Below are 18,969 nucleotides of genomic sequence, written 5' to 3'. Positions count from 1 at the left end.
CTAGTCCAGACATTTCATATAAATGGAATCATCCAATATGTGATCTTTTATGTCTAGCTTCATTCACTCAGCATGAAGTTTCATCCACGTTGTGGCACTATTAGTACTTCATTTATTTCAAACTAATATTCCCTTGTAAGTAAGACTACACCACAATTTGTTTATTCATCAGTTGATGGTCCAGGTGATTTATCAAATTATCAAAATTAACGCCTGGGAACAACTGACCTCAGTTTAAAATTCAAATGTTGTAAAGATCATATATGGACAAATCCACACCTATTTGTGTAAACAATAAGAAATGCAAACTAGGTGCGTTATAGGTCAGCTTTCTTGCACTTAAATTAGAAGTAGTTCTACTTTCCCCTGTGGTTCCATTTTCTAAGAAAAGCTCGAGGTACAGCGTTTTGAAACCTCATGTGATTGTAGGCATGTGTTAAAAATTCCATGAGAATCTGTCTCTTAAAGCCAAATTCAAATCACAAATGAATTTTTCAAATATCTTTAAGTGTTAGAGCAGGCTAACTGATTAATCATCCTACTTTATACTAATTAAGGTACCAGCAAAGGTTCTGACTGTGAACAGAAAGATGTTTCTGTTCTGAAGTTCCTTCCACTTGTTTCAAACTCCAAAGTATGATAGTTCTGCTTCCCTTTGGCTCATTTTGTTCCTTTCTTATTTCATAGCTTTATTCCCTGGACTGTTAATGAAAAGAACATTGATTTGGGCCATATAGTTGCTCATGACATTGAAGATCCCATGTAGCCCATGGTCGGTAGTTTAAAAAGACAAGCCTCAGTTTCTTCTACAGCTTTCGGCAAACTCATCACAACGTGCTTTTTAATACTTTTCATAAATTATCCCAAATATGCCAGGACAGCAGCTAATGGAATTGACATATAGCAGTGACAGGCTGGTGCAAAGCAATAAAATTCGAGAATTATTCAGAAAAGAACCCCCTTTGCATGATACTTTTCCTTGGCAACAAGAATGCTTTAAAATGAGTATACCTAGGACCCAGAAAAAAGTGCTGCTTTCAGCTCACGGGCAGAGAATTTCTTGCAGACACCCCGCCAGGGTGCCTGGCACCTGTTCAGATGTGACCCCTTTAGTTACACACATCTGCCTTTTTTCCTAATATTTACCAACCAAGGACACTTGGGGGCAAGTTTACCATGCTGAATGCAAGGTTAGAAATAAAAAGCCAATGAAATAGACAACCAGGTGATTTTGGAAAACACACACACACACACACACACACACACACACACTTTTCAAAAGAGGAATGCACTTATGGCTTCCCACCGTAAATGCAGTCACAGCTTAATATTTCAGCCCGTCACCAAGTTGCCAAGTAAAACATTATTAGGGGTTACTTTTACTTTGACAAATCTGCAGTCAGAAAATTCTTTTCTTGTAGGAGCCTATTGTGCATCTCACGGCTGTATTCTTGGGGGTGAATCACACTAAGCCCATTTATCAATCTTGACAGTGGAAGTCGGGAGTTATCTGCCTTGCAAAAGCTCTCTGGGAATTATCTTTTCTTGTTGGCAATTAGGCAGCTAGGGAAAGCAGCTGCAAGCAGGCTGGATTCACTGGGGCTGCAGGTCACTGTTCTTGATGTTTCCTTTGACTGCCCTGCCTCATTAACAAACGTGTGCTGGGTCCCAAAGAATCCATGTTCCTCAGCTCCAAGCGCTGGTGGGCGAGGGTCGGGGGGGAGGGGGACAACAGTCCACAGGCAGATTGCAGCAAAGAAAGGCAAGTGACCAGAGGAAGAAGGATGGAACAGTCTGGGCAGCTGCTGAGAACAGCTTGGAGCTGACATAACCGTGTGACAGGAAAAGCCAACGTTGCAGGAAACCAGGGACGGGAAGCCATCCAGATTTCTCTGTTTAAATCGATTGAAAAAAACAAAAAAACACCTCACATCTTCTACAGCTGGTAAATGATTAGATGGTAAAGGGATAACTGGTTTGGGGAAATATGTTGCTGACATTCTGCCTCCCACTGATTTCTTCTTGCAGACTGAGATGGAGTTTTATTGTCTCCTGACAGTGGAAGTGACAGAGGCAGCAGGCCTGGGAGGCTACTGTCGATCTGGGCACATGGCACAGAGCAGCTGGAGAAGAATCGAAATTGGGAGACTGAGTCTGAGCACCCCATCTATTAAAACTAAAGCTCAGTTTTAAAACCAAGCCTCAGTTTTCACACCTGCAGACCGGGAATAATAACTACCCTGCACGCTGAGGGAGAGAACAAACGAGCTTCAAACACAAATTAACACAAATTAATTAATTTGGTTAACTTCAAAGATGCTAGCTGCCAATATTTGCCTGAAAAAGACGTGTATCTCTTCCTCATTTAGAGGCGCTGTTTTGGCTATTTCAAATTACGGTTTGCCAGTGCCTTGTACGTTCTAGGGCTTAGAAACATTTTCCAATACGGTGCAGAATGTATTACAATTGTAGCCAAAATGTAGCAATCTTTAAACTGTAAAACCACAAGTCAGCTTGAGAGAAGGGTGATTCAGGAGGCAAAGGAATGATCAAGCAGTTAAATAGGATCCCTCCATTTAATACATATGTGGTGTTAAAGGCTCTGCTCATTCTGGAAGGGCCGAGCCATCTCTAGCTCAACCAGAACATGGGCTTAGGAAGCATAAACAACCAACCGAACCACCAACCAACCCAAACAAACAAAGACGCTGTTTACATGACTGTTACCCGCCATGCGGCTGGCAGTGGTGGTTCTGAGTTGTTGGAACTTTTTCCAAAGGACTTTCCCAGAGCTCTAGTGACATGAACACCCTCCACGTATTCTTCTGACCTCTTCCTCCACAGCCAAGCTGCTAGGCGGGAGCTCGGAGGGAAACGTGGCCACAGACAGACCAGACCTGCCCTCTGTTCTCTGACAACGCGACCTACTGACTCTTCATCACTAAATCTGCAACCAGCTTGAAGAGCTTTTCCAAAAACAAACAATAGCACACAGGTCAGGGCCAAGTTCTATGCATTCCTAGATCCTCCAGGAGCACAAGCCTCACACTGTCACCAACTTCTCTTCCTAGAGGAACGCAGGGCCCACGGACACCAATGGGTGCAAGAAGTCTTGGTTGGGATGGATTTGCTCCGCCAAGTGTCAACCCCAAAGTTCTCGGGCCATCTTGAGAAAAACCGTTAGGTTTTTCACAATTACGCCCTGGAATAAAAGCTTGCAATCACCATGCACAGAATTTAGGAGTGACCCAGAGGCACGTCCTGTTGGGGCAGGCAGTGGTGTCTGCGCCCGTGGCAACTGGCCCGGTCTTCAGCAGCCTGGCAGGACTGAGGTGCAGCCCTAGGTCACCCCGTTTCAGGGGATTTTGACTTCATCTCGTCCTGCACGCCCAGGATAATGAGTAAAAATACCAACAGCACTTACCATTCTTGAGCAAGGGCCTGCTGTGGACCGGAAGCCTGGTGGGCATCCTTGCTCACCGACTGCCCGGTGAGCCAGATTATATCATTCCTATTTTACAGATGAGGAAACTGAGGCACAGAGCAGTTAGACACCTTGCCACAGCCCTCTGGTTCCAGGGTCAGGACCGAAAGCCCAGCTTCCTGACCTGAAGGCCTGTGTTCTCCCTCTGCAGCCACGCTGCCTCGAGGGCAGTCAGGAGGCCTCCGGGCAGCCTCGGGGGTGACGCGGCGCAAACGGCCCGGAGCCAGCATCAGCATTCAGGAAGAAGAGGGCAGTGGTCCAGCAATCTCTGGCTCCCTGGAGTCGGGGGCACGTAACAGTGGAGCCCACGGTCCTGGCGGCTACGCGGAGGGCACGGTCGAGCACCTCCCGGCACGGCTTTGAGGCCGGGAGAAATGGTGGCCGGAAACTGGGATTTATGGACCACGCCTGCGGCCACGCACACACCTGAGGGAGGTTGTGAGCCCACGCGGGTCTCAACAAGCTGCGGGCAGAGGGAACCGTCGCCCACCGGGAAAGCACGGGACTCCGCCGGAGGACTTTCCCGGGCGTGCTGGGAGGTGGATGTGGGCCCACGTCCCACTCCGCCCGGCCAAGGATGCTCGGCGTGACCCTGAACACGCGGGCTCGCTCGACAGAACGGAGCCCCGGCGGAGCCCGCGGGAATGGAAAGCGACTGCATTAGGACCAAACGCTTGACCCCGTGGGCTGCCAGATGGGCCGCAGACAGCGAGGCAAACCACCGGGCCAGGAGCGAATGATCAGAAACGTCCTGAGAGGACATGTCCATTGTTAATAGCAAACACCTGGGGCCCAGAATGGAGCCATCTGTGGCACGTTATAATTCATGCCTTTAACACGTGAACTCTGACCTCTGCTCCTGCTCCCCGGAAACCAATTAAAGTATAAATGTAATTTCTCACAATTTTTAATAAAGAAGGAGACCAACGAGGCCCCGGCTGGCTGAGAGGTGCACAGGCGGCCTCTAGGCGTTATCAGAAAGTAGACCTTTCGCTTCTGTGCTCTGACGGCCGTTTCCTCCCGAGCTCAGTCCCTAAAGGCAGGGGGACTCAGGGCAGGGCACCAGCACCCCACTGAAGGAGCCCAGCCCATCAGAGGCAGTGTCTCAGACTGGCTTCTCAGCTTCATCACAGGAAGAGGCCGCTGTCTCTGCGTGGGGCTCCTCGGGGATGAGATTCTGGCAGATATAAACAGATTCAGGGGTTAATAGAGGGCAGTTTACAAGTCGGTCGAGATAACTCCGCCCTCTCCTCCTGCCCCAGGAGACAGACCTGTATAGATCATGCCCGTTGCATCTGCTGACTCTGCAAGTCTGTGTAACACTTGTAATCAAACATGATAGGAAAAGTGGTCATGGTAGATACTTCCAAGCCACCCAACGAGGGCTGAAGTCTTTTTGGCCCTGTTCTTACCTCGCTGAGCTCCTGATGCTGGGCTGGCCATCAGGGCAGCCTGAAACTCAAGAGCCGTGAAGACTGGCACCCATGTTCCCCTCCCCCTCCCGCTGCCGCTGGGGATTGGGAACCGAAGGTTCCTTTGCTCACAGGGGCCAGGGGATAGGCCAGAGGCAGGAGCCGGAGGCTGTGGGCTGATCACCTTGAGTCTGGCCCTGACCAACCGTGGGGCCTCTGGCCTTTCTGAACCGCAGTTTTCTCACCTGTATGATGGAGGTGATTGTATCTGCCCTTTCCTCTTAGAACTGTGACAGTTAAATGAGAAAGGAGATGTGAAAGTTCTTTGTAAACTGGAGAGTAATCTGTGAGGTCTACAGGGTCTTAGTCTTACAACTACTTTTAGTTTTTATATTTTTAACTTCCTACCTCCTACTTTAGCTAAATTAAGCACAGGCTTGCAGGAGAAGCCACTTAGGGAAGAAGTCCACCTTTTGAAAGTAAATTGCTCCTTGGTCTCCATGGAGTTAAAAAAAAAACAAAAAACAATGGACTCAGCCTCCTATTTACCTGGCGTTTCTCAGTCCTTATTCTTTTTCATTTTGCCTTTGTTTTTCTCTTTATTGTATTGTTTCTGTTCTTGTGAGTTATCATAACTCCATTGTAGATGATGTGGAATATACAATAAATGACACTGGCAATGCTGCAGCAAATGCTATAGTATAAGAGACGATGGCCTCAGAATCTTCTCCTTAGAAGTTTAGCCACTACATGAAAGGTGAAATGTGGCTTCACTCTGCACACATCTGATTGTGCTGGAATCACCATCCGTCTGTCCATCCACCCAGCCGCTCACTACCATTTATCCATCTGCTATCAGCTCACTCAATCATCCACCCATCTGCTCAGGCATCATCCATCCATCCACCCACTCACCCTCCCATCCATCCATCCATCCATCCATCCATCCATCCATCCATCCATCCACCCATCCAACCTTTCAGTCAAGAAGAATTTACTGAAATCTACTATATGTTCCAGGTGCTGGGGCTTTAGCAATGAACCAAACAGACAAAATTCCTGACCTAGTAGAGCTTAAAGTGGGTCCTTCTGAATACTGTTGGTCACAGACAGGCCCAGAATTTACCCTTGACCTCACTCTGTGGTCTCTGTGCCAAAAGTCCTGGAGAAAGGAGGAAGCCGTGTGTGTGTGTATATGTGTGTGTGTGTGTGTGTATGTGTGTGTGTGTAAGTGGGGAGGGGTTGGCAGAATTTCAGCGGCAATGTTTTCACACATGTTCTACCACAAATAAAATGCTGGATTAACGAGCAATGACAGGAAATAATTCTCTGCTGTTGTAACCTAAGTTGAAGGAGATTTGCAGAACTAAATGGCTTAAAAATGGGCCAGCCTTCCTGCTTCCCAGAAGTCACACAGGGACAAAGCTCTGTACTGAGAAGGCTTCAGTTCCCGCCTGGAGCCTGAACACGGCAAATACAGCCGAGGTGAACTCCACATGGTAAGGACCCCCGGGAGGCAGGATGGTACGGCCGCCCCAGTCTCAGCCTCAGTCTGGACCACAGAGCTCCCTCGAAGCCTGCAGTGGGAAGCCAGCACATCTTCTCTGACTAATACCCCAGCATAGATGCCCTTCTCCTCTTCCTGAGGTTTACAGCTGCTGCATATTTTTATTTGAGATAAGTAATAGGAAGGTGGAAAGTCAGAGGCTTGGCTCCTGGTGACTCAGCCTAACGTCTTGGGGCTTCTCCTTGGGTAGTTTTGAAAACATAAGCAATTCATTTAACTTTCTGAGCTCCAGCTCCTCATCCTTAAAATGGGTATAACCACACCCACCTCACACCGCTGACTGACGAAAGATACATCCCCAGTAATCTCTAGGGCCAAAGTCAAGTCTGCCTCCATTCACTTCCCCCAGACTGGATATTCAAGGCGCAGTGCCATGCGGACCAGTCTCCCTAGCTTGACCTCTGTTTTGCATCCAGCTTAAGAGGAGAGGACTTTCTACCATGCCCTTGGGCAGTGACTTTTACTATCCCAACTCTGCATTAATTGCAGACAAACTCCTTCATTTTCCAGTGAGCAATATCTAATCCTACAGAGAGGAAATAAGAACATGGTCTGTATCGAGGGGTCCTCTTGAACTGCTGTCAGGAATATCTCCTGCCAGTTCCTTTCCCCCTTATCGTCATGTCGGTAAGTAGCCAACTCAGTTACTCTAGCTGGATAGTTAAATTGATTCTGCCCTGTAGCGTTTTAATGTTACTAGAGTGCCTCATTTTGTTGTTGTTTATTTGTTTTTTACTCCTTGGATAAAGATTTCCATTGTTTTCCCTCCTGCACCTTGAAGAAGGAAGTGAAGACTTTCTTAAACTTTTCATTGAGAAAAAATAATAATCACCTTCAAATGAAGAACTGATATGGGGAAACAATTTTCTCCAATCCCATGCTCGTAAAATCCCTTTATAATAAGTGTATTTCATGACCTCAGATAGATCCTCAAACTTCAAATGGGGGTGAGTTTTAATTATGTATATTCTGCACTGATTTTCAAGAAAGCAAGTGCTTTTTGAAAGGGGATAGCCTTTCCAGATACATCGAATTTCTATCAATTCCTACCACATCTGAAACTTGGGAACTTTTCACTGAAAAGTGCAGTTGATTTTAGTTTCCCGAATCACATTTTCAGATAGAGGCCTCCTCAAAAATAAATCCAAATTTCCTGTAACATGAGCTAGGAATTCTCGAGGAGGGTCTGCCTAACTCTATGCAATTCTTCCGGGATGGGTTCAGACTGGACTTTACTCCAGAATGTTCCCTGCCCACCACCCCTTCCAACCTTTGCTCCTTGTTCACAATGAATTATTGGTCATTTTTTAAAAGATGTGAGATGCTAATTATTGGTCATTTTTTAAAAGATGTGAGATGCTATTATGGTGATGTTTAAAATTTTCTCCTTATCTTTTAGAGGCACAACTGAAGTACTTATAGATGATGTTATGATACCCAGGATTGTGTAAATAGATGAGATTAGGTGCCCCTGTGGTGAGCCCCATGGCACCCCAAGATGTCCCCTATCAGCCCTGAGCTTCCAGTCTGTAATCACCAGTGTACTTGCCTGGGATCCCTACCACAATATAAGGGCCTAGAAATCGAGTTTCCTGCCTTTCGTGTCTGTGGTCCCGCTCTGCTCCTTGGAATCTGGCACACAGGTACCCAGTAAATACGAGCTGAGTAAATGAGTGGTTTTGCTATAATTGGTCACCCAGCCCTGTTTCCTGAGGTGGAGGCAGGGCCTGTGTCCTCTCAGCTTTCCTGAGACAAGGTTGAACTTGGGTGGAGGCTATCCAGCTGTGATCCACGTCCAGACAGCTGTGCAGCAGGGAGGTATGCAATGAATGTTTCCTGAATTGAATTCTACGGAATCGAATGAGCCAATTATCCACACTGCTGAGGAAGTGGAATGGCAATGCTTTCACCTTGAACGTGGATATCTGATCTAGTTGCAGATGGTATTCCTGAATGCCCAACCTCAGCTGAATGTAAATTATCCACACCCCTGGTGAGCAAGCGGTAACCCTCTTTCGCTTATTTTCTCGGCCCACGTCCTCCAGGGCGCTCAACGCACGGCCCCTCCACTGCCCCTTGGAAGCCAGGCAGCACATTCTTTGCTTGAGAGCCGTTTGCCAGTCTGGATTAAACAAAACCCAAACAGCCCCGAGCTCTGAATCTTAGTATCAGCATGAAAACTATGGCACCAACTCCCTTCAGATATAACAGATATATAGATCTGGATATATCTCTTCAGATATACAGAGTGTGGAAGCGCTCTTTCGTGGCTGTTGAAGTAGAGCCCTTAAAGAATCTTACTAGAGGAAAAGCAAAGTGAAATCCTAAACAGAAGAGAATCTTTGACATCAAGTCTACAAGACTGCTGAGGTGAGCGTGTGAAGCTGTGGTGCGATCCGCCCCCCGGGATGCTAGCTCAGGCTCCTTCTTAAGGGATTCCAAGTGCCTGTGAATTACACTAAAATAAAACGAGAGTTTACATACCATTTCTTTTTTAACAAGAAGCTCCCCCCTATTTTTTACAGACAGTAAACCCCTTAATTTGGCAAACTACAATAGCTCAGATGCTACGCCATCTTCTTAAAAGTGAAGAATTCTTAAAAGAAAACTCAGATCATGTTACTGTCCCGCCTAAAACCCTCCAATGATGGTTCCCTGCCCTGGAGACAAATCCATGTTCCTACCGCGGCGTGGGCTTTGCGTGCTCTGGCCCCTCCTTTCTCTCCAGTGGCATCAGCACCACTTCCCTCCAGCCCCATCCCGTTCCGATCCAGCCCCACCAGCCACTGGCTTCCCGTCAGTGATGCTTTCCCTCTTCATGGTGTCCCCCCTGCCCAAGCCCACGTCCTTCCATCTCTGCAGGCTCTCCATTCCTCTCTTCCTGTTGGTCTTGGCTTAAACGTCATCTCCACAGAGAGGTCTCCCACAAACCACTAATTAACGTCGGGTCCCCCAGCCCACGTGTCTCCTTTCTATCCTCTTCCTTTTCTTCCTTCATAGCACTTCTTCCAACCTGCAGTTTTTGATTTACTGTTTTTCCAGACTGTCTTCCCCACAAGAACGCAAGTTCCATGAGGGCAAGAAAATGGTCTGTCCTGTTTGTGGCTGAAATAACCCCAACATCTATCAAAGCAGGTGGCACATTGCAGGAGCTGAGTTACCGTGGGTTTCCGATCCAGCTGCATCCCCTCAAGAGATGGCTCTTTGACTCCAACTCTCACTGTAACAGAAAATTTTCCGCAAGAAAATAAAAGGGAGCTCTGAGAGTAGTTTTTGAATGTTAATACTGCCTTTTTTTTCTACTCGAGGAAGTGGCATTTACTATTATAGTAAATATTCTTTTCCCTAAGTGCTCAAATTATTCATGTTTTTCTCACTCCCATAAATGTGGCATATTTAGTCCTCAGCCCCTTTAAGACCAAATGCTCCAAGAAGCTCATCAATGGACGGACTCAACTGAGTTCAAACTCCCACACGAATCCCCAGATATTGCTTTTGCCAAGGAGTAATTTCCAAGACAGGTCTTAATGTTAACTATCCAAAGACATAAAACACACTCTCACACACACTCAAAGACTTGCACTAATTAATGATACAACCTGTAAGGACACCCCCTCCAACTATTCCTGTAACACGCAACTGAAGGCATGACACCCATGTTTAAAAGAATTCTCCTCCATCCTCGTATTTTTAGGTCTTTGGGTCCAATCTGTCAACGATGGCAGTTGGTGAAATTTCAGGGTTAGGATTCTGGAATGTTTTGATAAAGAATAAACAAGGGGTATTAAGGGATGCATTTCTTTCCTTTAAACCATCTGCAATACATGGTTCTTTTCGATTCTGGGAGACTTTCGTATCATGAAAGCAGTCCCTGATTCATCTCTTTGCAAGTCACCTTTGGGGCTGAGACTTAAATCACATTTTTAACACATTTGCCACTCATGTCTGAATCAGCAGTGGGGAGGAAGTTGGGAGGAAGGTTCGGGTGTGGGCCAGTTGAAAATAAGCCATTCACACAGAAACCACGGGCACTTACATGGCACCCTTAGAAGTGCTTTCCAGCAACTATGAGCAGGAATTCTGAAAAAAAAAAAAAGCCTTTAACTCTTCAATGGTTCCAAGGTCCCTGTAAGCGAAATAATAATAATAATACCTCCATATATTTGTGGAGTGATTTACAATTTGCAAAGACATATGATCTCATTTAATCCACTCTTCCACTCTCGTGGGGACTCTAAGAGGTAAGAGAACGACAACGTCGAGATAATACTGGAGATTAAAAGCAGCCTGGAAATTCTACAATGGGTGATGGATGACTGAGATGGCCGGAACAGCTTGACCTCCTCCTTACTGTGGGCTTTTGTGATTAATTCACCCACTTGCTTAGGAAGTTTCTTTCCATCTGAGAAAATTAAAAACACCACCCTCTGGACAGGAATGTGGGATCATAAATGAGAACCAAATAGAAAAGATTTACACGAAAGCACAAGCTCAGCAAAAGAGGAAACTCAGAAATCGCTAATAAGGTATAAATCAAGGAAAGGCTATTAGCAAACCCCTGGTAAGAAAAAAAAAGCTTTTTAAATGATTTGCTGAGCTCTTAACAATACCATTTCTACCTATGATTTTCAAGTATCTCCAGGGTAATTTGGCTTGCAATCCTTAAACGCTGCCATGAAGACTTTCCAATTGAAGGGATTTACACAAAATTACAGAGAGTACCAGAAAGCAATGCCTTGCTATTGTGCCTCCAGAATTGTAGGACTCTTAGGGCTGTAGGGTCTTCCTCATCTGTGCATTCTCCACAACAACAAACACAGGGATCAAAGTATTTGTTTAATGTGTGAACAAACAAGTGAAAGAATAGGTGGATGAATGAATGGATGGATGGACGGAATGATGAAAAGATGGACAAATGGATGGATGGATGGATGGATGGATGGATGGATGGAATGTTGAAAAGATGGATAGATGGATGGATGGGTGGAAGGACAGATGAAATGAATAATGAATAGACGGATGGATGGATGGATGGATGGAAGGAAGGACAGAAGGAAGGAAGGAAATATAAAGACTAACTCACTCATTTTACCGATAAAAACATAAGAGCCAGAGGGGTTACTAATTTGCTTGTTTTACCAAAAACAACTAGTGTCAGAATTGAGGCTACCAGGTGTCTTCAATCCCAGTGTAGTATCCCCAATCCAGATTTTCCTCTCTTCCATTCGTCTCTTTTATCAAGAGTTCTGAAACATTAACAATATTAACAATCTAATCTTCTTAGTCTTTGAGAACCACTTTTGGAGGCATATAGGCTGGTGTGTTTGTGCCTACTTAATAATCAGGGAGATTAAGCACAGAGTGAATTTTCCGTGGCCACTTGGAGCTCATCAAGAATGAGAAAGCAAGAAGACCACTCAGTTTCACGTCACTTTCCTGCCAATCTCTTCCCCAGAGATTCTGGACCCTATCTGGGCTGGCGGAATATTGGAAACAGAGGACACCCACAGGCCCTGGCCCAACCTCACCCCCTAAGAAGGGATTCTTTGCCCCAAATACCCAACAAGCAGCTATTCTGCCCCTGCCCGGGGAGTTTAAATGACAAGGAGCATGCTACTTCTGGGAGCAACCTGCCTCCCTTTGGGGAAGCGCCCCGCATTGAGTTTTGCAACGTTTCACTTCCTGTTGGTGTTGGGCCTAAGATACTTTCACTTCCTATTGGTGTTGGGCCTAAGATACTTTCACTTCCTGCTCAGGTTCTCGGCTTCTGTCATCACAGACTCAGAGAGCAAGTTCCTCTACTAGGTCTTGGTGAGTCCCCGGAATTGTGCTTAAGACAGAACCTCAAGCAAAAACAATGCACACCTGAAGGCTTTGTGCTAATGGTGGTGATGGACCGGAGAAGCAGTGCCTTGCTGGGAAAAGACGCCTTAACGACCAGCTCACGTGAAATGCCATGATGTGAGCCATGGAGTTCTGCCCTACAGGCCATTCAAGAGGAGGCCCACGAGGCTACTGGCTGTAAAAGCATAACCACGTTCTGTAACAATCCATCCCTCTTCCGGCACTTTTCATCCTCTTTAAGCAGGTGCCCTGCCCGCCGCGAACACCGCGACTTCGCAGAGGCCAGCCTTCGGGCTGCCCGTCCGCGCTTGCTTCTTGCTCCCAGAGCTTCCTTTCAGCAAACCCAGAGAGTAGACTTGGCCTGGGAAGTGCCGTAAAGATAAGCACTGGGAAGGTCTCAAGGTATAAAAAAGAAGCCGGCATCATAACAAGTGCGTGTTTTCCTTCACTGGTGAAAATCTTCCTACATTAGCACAACATTCTAGTTTAGGAGGGGCCCGTAGAGGTGTAGGGACACATCATAATCTGTAATCACTCCAAGTTGCATCTATTTCTACCTCCTCTGAATGCTGCAGTAATGAAACTGTCTTCCTTTTTTTCTGGGTGAATCAAGTCTAGCGTTTCAGAAAGGCATGAAATGAGGAAGAATGACATAATTTACTGAAAAGGAAAAGTCCCATCATTTAAATCTTTAAGATCTGAGAAGGGGATGTGGTATTAGAGACGGGGACCCTACAAATCCCCAAGCTACTGACACATTTCAGCTCCGCCCCAGGGCCAACCCAGAGGGAAGACGCACGTTCCCACACGGGCCCCTTCTAACCGCGCCTGCTTTGCCCCGTGGCTTTACCACGCCCAGACGGAGCTGTAGGTGCGAATCAAAACCACGTGCTGGGATTGTAGGGTAATTCGCGATCTCTGAACAAAGGCAGAATCCATGCCCACCACTTCTCAGGGAGGCGCTCAGGCCTCACGCCCTGTGTTTTGCAATCTGGGTGCTTCTCTCAGGGAAGCATGGTCCACGGAATTTCTTTCGGGAAGCTTCCATGGGCGCTCTGGCCAGAAAACCAGGGAGCTCTTTGCCCAGCTGTTTCCCAATACATATTTCAAGCTGCATCCCGACTCTCAGAGCAGCTGGAAGCATCAGTACTTGCCCGGTTGAGGGGTTCATGATGCAGCCTCCTTTGTCAGCAGCCGTTCTGCAGCTACAGCCCCTCTCCAGGGTGTCATGGTTCATCCCGAAATTGTGTCCCAGCTCATGGGCCAGGGTCACAGCCGCGCCAAGGGGACTGTCTGAATGATCCTCAAAGAAAATACAAGAGCACAATGTATAGTTCACATTTTTTGGCCTCTTTCCCAGCCACCCCCCTCCCCTCAGCCCTGCCCCCCAGATATTTATCTTTTATAAACATTTAATGGAGTCCAATCTCCTACAAGGAACCAAGATAGAGCCCCATTATATAGTTCAAACTTAAAAAAAGATTTGATCTATTTTATTCAACTAGTTTGGGGCCCCCTCTGCTGAGGAATGTATTCCTCATGAATACATGTAGGATTCCTTGTGTCTTTACATGAAATAATCAAGGCAATCATTTCCCTCTCGCTTCCTACAATCTCTCACAAGACACCATTCTATTGAATGAAGCAAAAAGTTGTCCTGTATCATAGGAAGAAGCAGCTCGTTCCTTCATGGGTAATGAAAGTACCGTCTTATCCTTGATTGAGATGATGCTGGTATAAAGTCGTTAGGGGAAGCATACTTTGAACAGTCTAAATAAGACCTGAGCAATTGTTACTGAGTATGCCTCTTGCTGTCTACTTGGTAGAGAAGGATACTTGGAAAATTCATAAGAATTCACCATAAAAGCTAACGACATTGAGTAATCTGTTTGAAGACTCATTGGACTAAGATTGTAATCCAGTTATGCCTTACTCTTGCTGGCCCTTTGTTTTGTCAGGTAGACTTTGGAAATGGATGGAGGCATCCTGACTCTCTGACTTTTGCTCTTGGGAGTTCACTCAACCTTTTGCTTGGTTTTGAAAGGCGGGTTCTCCACCCAGCAAGCACTGCTTGGCCACCCCTAACTTAGTGGAGTGCATGCATGGCTTGGCTAAAGAGATATTAGAAATTAATTTTTAAAATATCATTACTCAACTTTAACAAACTAAAATTAGTTGATTTGCAGAAATGGTGCCCATGATTGGTGTTTCTGCAAGGGCCTGCACACCACAGAGTAATGAAGGTAACATTGAATCCTGCTTTGTGCTACCCAGGAAGGAGATAAGAGGCTACCCAAGAGGTTTCCAGGAAACAGTGACACTGTGCTTTAGAGAACACATTATTCCTGATACAGACAATCTTTGTGGGGCCTCTTGATATAGGTGTGTTCATATAAGATTTTATAGGCTTGTTGGCAGTTACAGCTGTAGCTGCCTTTCTCACTGGCCCTCAGGCTAAGAAAAGAGTGGCATGTCAAGGAACCAAGTTATTCTTAGAATAGATGAAATTCCTAATAAATTACTTTGTTTAGATTTTAGTTTCCTGTTGTAGGAAGCTTCACAAACATGTTTCAGGAAATCGATTTTCTTCAATCTAAGAATGCTGAGGGCTGAATTTAGCATGCTTTGGCACAAAAATTCAAGGAATTTATCCTTAAAAAATGACTCTTTATCAGATTTTTTTGTATCACTGAATATCTTGGTTTTGTCTTGAATTGCCTAATTGTTTCACATTTTTTCACGCATAGGTGATTATACACAGAATGTCTCTTAAGAGACCCCGATAAACAGTTCATATTTCTAATAAGACAAAAACCTATTTCTTTATTTCTGGAATTATCTCCAAACCAAGACTATTTTAGTCCAGTTAGATACAAAGGCACGGCTTGAAGTGACTAAAATTAATGATCTGTTCTATCTTGGAAAAATAGAGAAACAGTACAGAACTCAAATTTTCAGTGTGATTAGGATTTCTGCTTCCTTGCGACATGATTTCCTTCCTCATAGATTTGTTGAGTCCTTGAAAGAGGCACAGTCGTATGTAACACCCATGAATTCAACTTTAGAGACACAATAGGAGAAAGTCTAGACGTTTTAGATCTGGTCAAGATATTGATTTTGTTGATCTCATGAATTTTATAGAAACTAAAGGAGCTGTGGACTTTCAACCTACGTGATGCTTCTCTTCTATGTGGAGTAAACAAAGAGTGAGCCTAAGGATGGTCTTTACTGCTGGCCAGCCCATCAAACATATTTCTTATTGATTAACTTTGGTCTTGACTTGATTCCTATTGCAGTACATACATCTGCTTCTATTTCCCCACATTCATTTTTATCTTTTTTTTTTTTTTCTTTAAATAGGCTTCCCTGTCTCCTTTCAAAGAAGGAATCTTGACCAAATGCTTGCATGGAAACGGAATAAAGGACGTGAACTTAAAAAAGTTGCTTAATACCATCAGATCGGTTATAAGAACCTCTGAACACTCCATAGCTGCAGAACCTGCCATACTTATAAGGAATTCAGTTTCAGCTCTAAAAAATATTTACGCCAATTTTAAGTGGCAAAGTCAGTAGCGATGGACCATGGAACCATGAAACAGAAAATGATTCCCTCTTAAAACTTTACAGGCTGCTCTGTAAAAAGACAGTTGGGATCTGACTTGAAATGAACCTGGCACCGACAAAACCCAAACTTTCCAGTGACTTCCATGGTGGAGATCACTGGAAGTCTTCCAGGTTCAAAGGGAACCAGAGGGCAGACCGTTTAAGCCAGAAATCCACTGGGTGGGTGCCATCCCTCCAAACAGCCTCCTTACACATTTAGTGAATGTTTATGTTAATTACCAGCTCCACCCAGAGAAGAGGAAAATATTCATTGTGGATATTCACTAAGAAGATTAGGTTGGGCAGTATGTGGAGAGCAAATAAAAGTCAGCAGAACATTACTCCTTCAGCCCTTTAATACAATGGAATATTCACAAATGTTCTGTTTGAAAAATGTGGAGGAATTCATGGTTTCTTGGAAGGGCAAGCTTCTGTTTGTTTAACAGAGGTGGTGGAATGGTCTCCGAGGACACTCCCTATCTGAGGGCTGGTGCAAAGGGGACACTATGTTTTCCCATCAGGGATAGTGACAGCATGGGGTGAAAACCTTTCCTTTAGTTACCTGATGAAGGGGAACCTGTCAAAATTACCTCCCTCTTCAATTCATATATAATATGACAAAATGATCCTTGTAAAGCAATAAACCTAGGTCTCTGCCTTCCAAGAATAAGGTTAGTATAAAGACAGATTGGACACTGGCTAGGAGGTATGTCAAGCATTTGCAGTGGTAAATAGTTAAAAACCTCAGACTTTTGGCTATCGTGCCTGGAGGGAGAACCATCAGAAAGCCATTCTAACGGCAATATTTGGTGAGATCACAGCCCATCCCAGAAGCTGAGTGATGAGGGCAACCCCAGTGACCTGGCTCATCCCAATGCTGGGAGGAATTCCTGGATGGAGACGGGTGGATCAAGATCCCACTTGAAACTTTTTCTCCGCAAAAGGTGTAGACTAGCTTTCACTGAGCTGTTTTTACACACTCAGCCTTCCTGTGTGCAGCCTGATGTGTTTTATAAACAGTCCCTAGAGTACTGTCGGGTACGGAAGATCATAAGCAGAGCTAGAAAAAGGGTAGAATTATATCTAAGAAGCATTAAAGAAAAGGACCTAATTTTACAAAGTCTGATGAAAGTAGAGATTTCCTGGGAAATCATCAAGAGAATTAGGTCTGGACATCGCTGTCGGATTCTTGGTGCCCCTGGCTTACCATGACGATTCCCCCGGACTGTTCTGCCGTGCACATGCTCATGATGGGCGCCATGCCGATGGTGGTCCCTTGGAAATAAACGCCACTAGAAAGAAAAGAAAGGACTTTCTTAAATCAGTATAAGGACATTTTCTAATATTTGAAATTCTGTTGGACATTCCTACATTCCAACAGGAAAACTGCACAAGCATACGCAAAGACGAAAATAGCTGCATGAGAGTATGTTTACAGGTGATTTTTATCTTTGGTTCTTCTAAAATTTATCTTCCAGTTCACCATCGTCTCCTAATCCTTTCAGATTTTTGTTTTCAAGACTCGGGATGACAACTAGTCACGACTTATATATTTATAAGTTGTATCCTGCTATTTTCCAATGAACTGGGCGGGGAGCTTTTCCTTTTAAACAATGTCTGCTGATGTTAGGGCTGAAAAGAGTCACAGAGAATCACTGTTAACAAATGAAAGGCATTAGATGCTTTACTAGATTTTCTGTTGCAGCTGAATTTTGCTTTCCTGGGTAACATTACAATTAGGCCAGAAACCCAAACTCTTCCAAAATGTCCTGCTAATATAGCTTGCAAAGGGAAATTGGCAGAAAAATGATTGACCCTCTGGAGATAGTGTAGAAGTTAGCACCCACAAAGCCTTGGCATCCCAGGAGGAAGCTTCCGGAAGGGGAGCTCATGGCTTAGGTGTGGCTTTTCCCCTATATGGAATCTTAATCAATGAGTAATGACATCAAGGCCTCTTTAATGCAATGCTATTAATTCCAACCTCATGCATTAAAAATTAAACACTGTATTTGCTGAATCTCCTTTAAGGGAAAAATTGACTTACCCATGTTATCTTGGCCATGTACATATAGATATTACACATATTATTTGAAAAGTTAGATACTTAGCAGTGCTCAATTGGATGAAATGGGATAAGTATATACAAAATATAACCTCACGTATGTATGTATGCATGTATCCAATCATCCATCTATCCATCCAGCCAACCAGCCATCCTATTACACGCATATGTACAGTACTAGTGATTGCAGCTTTTATATTTACATCTATATAGACCGTTTTAACAGATAAAATTATACCTATATATATAAGAATAAGGTTATATAAGAGGCTAATTTACTTCCAGATGTTCAAGTTGGACAGACTCCATTTGGGGGAAAAATATCAAAACAAAACACTCTGACTCTATTTTTAGTAGCTCAGGATTAATCAATGCATAAAATATGAGGCAACCACAAATATCCAGGGTGGGAAAAAAAAACAACCCTATGAAATGGCCAAAGTAAATTATCAGGGAATGCCAACAGCCTCAGTTCAGATGCAGGCCTTTTCGAAAGTGAGGTTAGGGTAGGACTGCTTTTCAGCTTCCCATAAATGTTCAGTAAACTAGATCCAATTTGTCAAAGAAAAGTGTCTCTGACCCTAAAGCTTTCAACTCAGTGATACGAGCTACATGAGAACATAATAATGGCATAAACTGTTTAAGAATTTTAATAAAAAGCTGTTCAGTTTAGGAAAAACCTACTCCATACCAACTTAGATTATGATATTTTTTGTTTAAATATGAAGGTGTCTGTAACATGTTACCAATGTATTATATTATATTATAGGCGTGCTTTCCCTCATTTTATTATCTTCACGACCCTTATCACGCTCTGAAATGTCTTTGTTTATTATTGTCTTCTCCCAGTAAACTGGAGACTCCCAAAAGTGGGGAAGTTTACAATGTTGGTCACCATTATGTTCAAAGCCCTTAAAACATGTTTTGTTCCTCGTTTGTGCTCAATACACATTGATTGAACAACAGAACACAAGGTTAATCTGCGACACTGCTGGTA

At 44.5% G+C, this 18,969-nt stretch overlaps 1 protein-coding gene across 2 annotated transcripts in view; it reads right to left on the bottom strand.

The window, feature by feature from the left end:
• ADAM12 (ADAM metallopeptidase domain 12) overlaps positions 1-18,969 on the bottom strand; it is a 387,521-nt gene that overhangs the window by 68,500 nt on the left and 300,052 nt on the right. For both annotated transcript variants that reach the window (XM_059900751.1, XM_059900749.1), the window contains exons 10-11: positions 17,118-17,202; positions 13,462-13,610 (exon numbers count right to left, since the gene is read on the bottom strand). In XM_059900751.1, coding sequence (XP_059756734.1) covers positions 13,462-13,610; positions 17,118-17,202 — 234 coding nt within the window. The remainder of the gene's footprint in view (positions 1-13,461; positions 13,611-17,117; positions 17,203-18,969) is intronic.

This window comes from Balaenoptera ricei, chromosome 16, assembly GCF_028023285.1.
Source record: "Balaenoptera ricei isolate mBalRic1 chromosome 16, mBalRic1.hap2, whole genome shotgun sequence".
NCBI lineage: Eukaryota > Metazoa > Chordata > Mammalia > Artiodactyla > Balaenopteridae > Balaenoptera > Balaenoptera ricei.
Note: the sequence above shows the minus strand (reverse complement) of the source record. Positions and strands in the feature narration are given on the sequence as shown.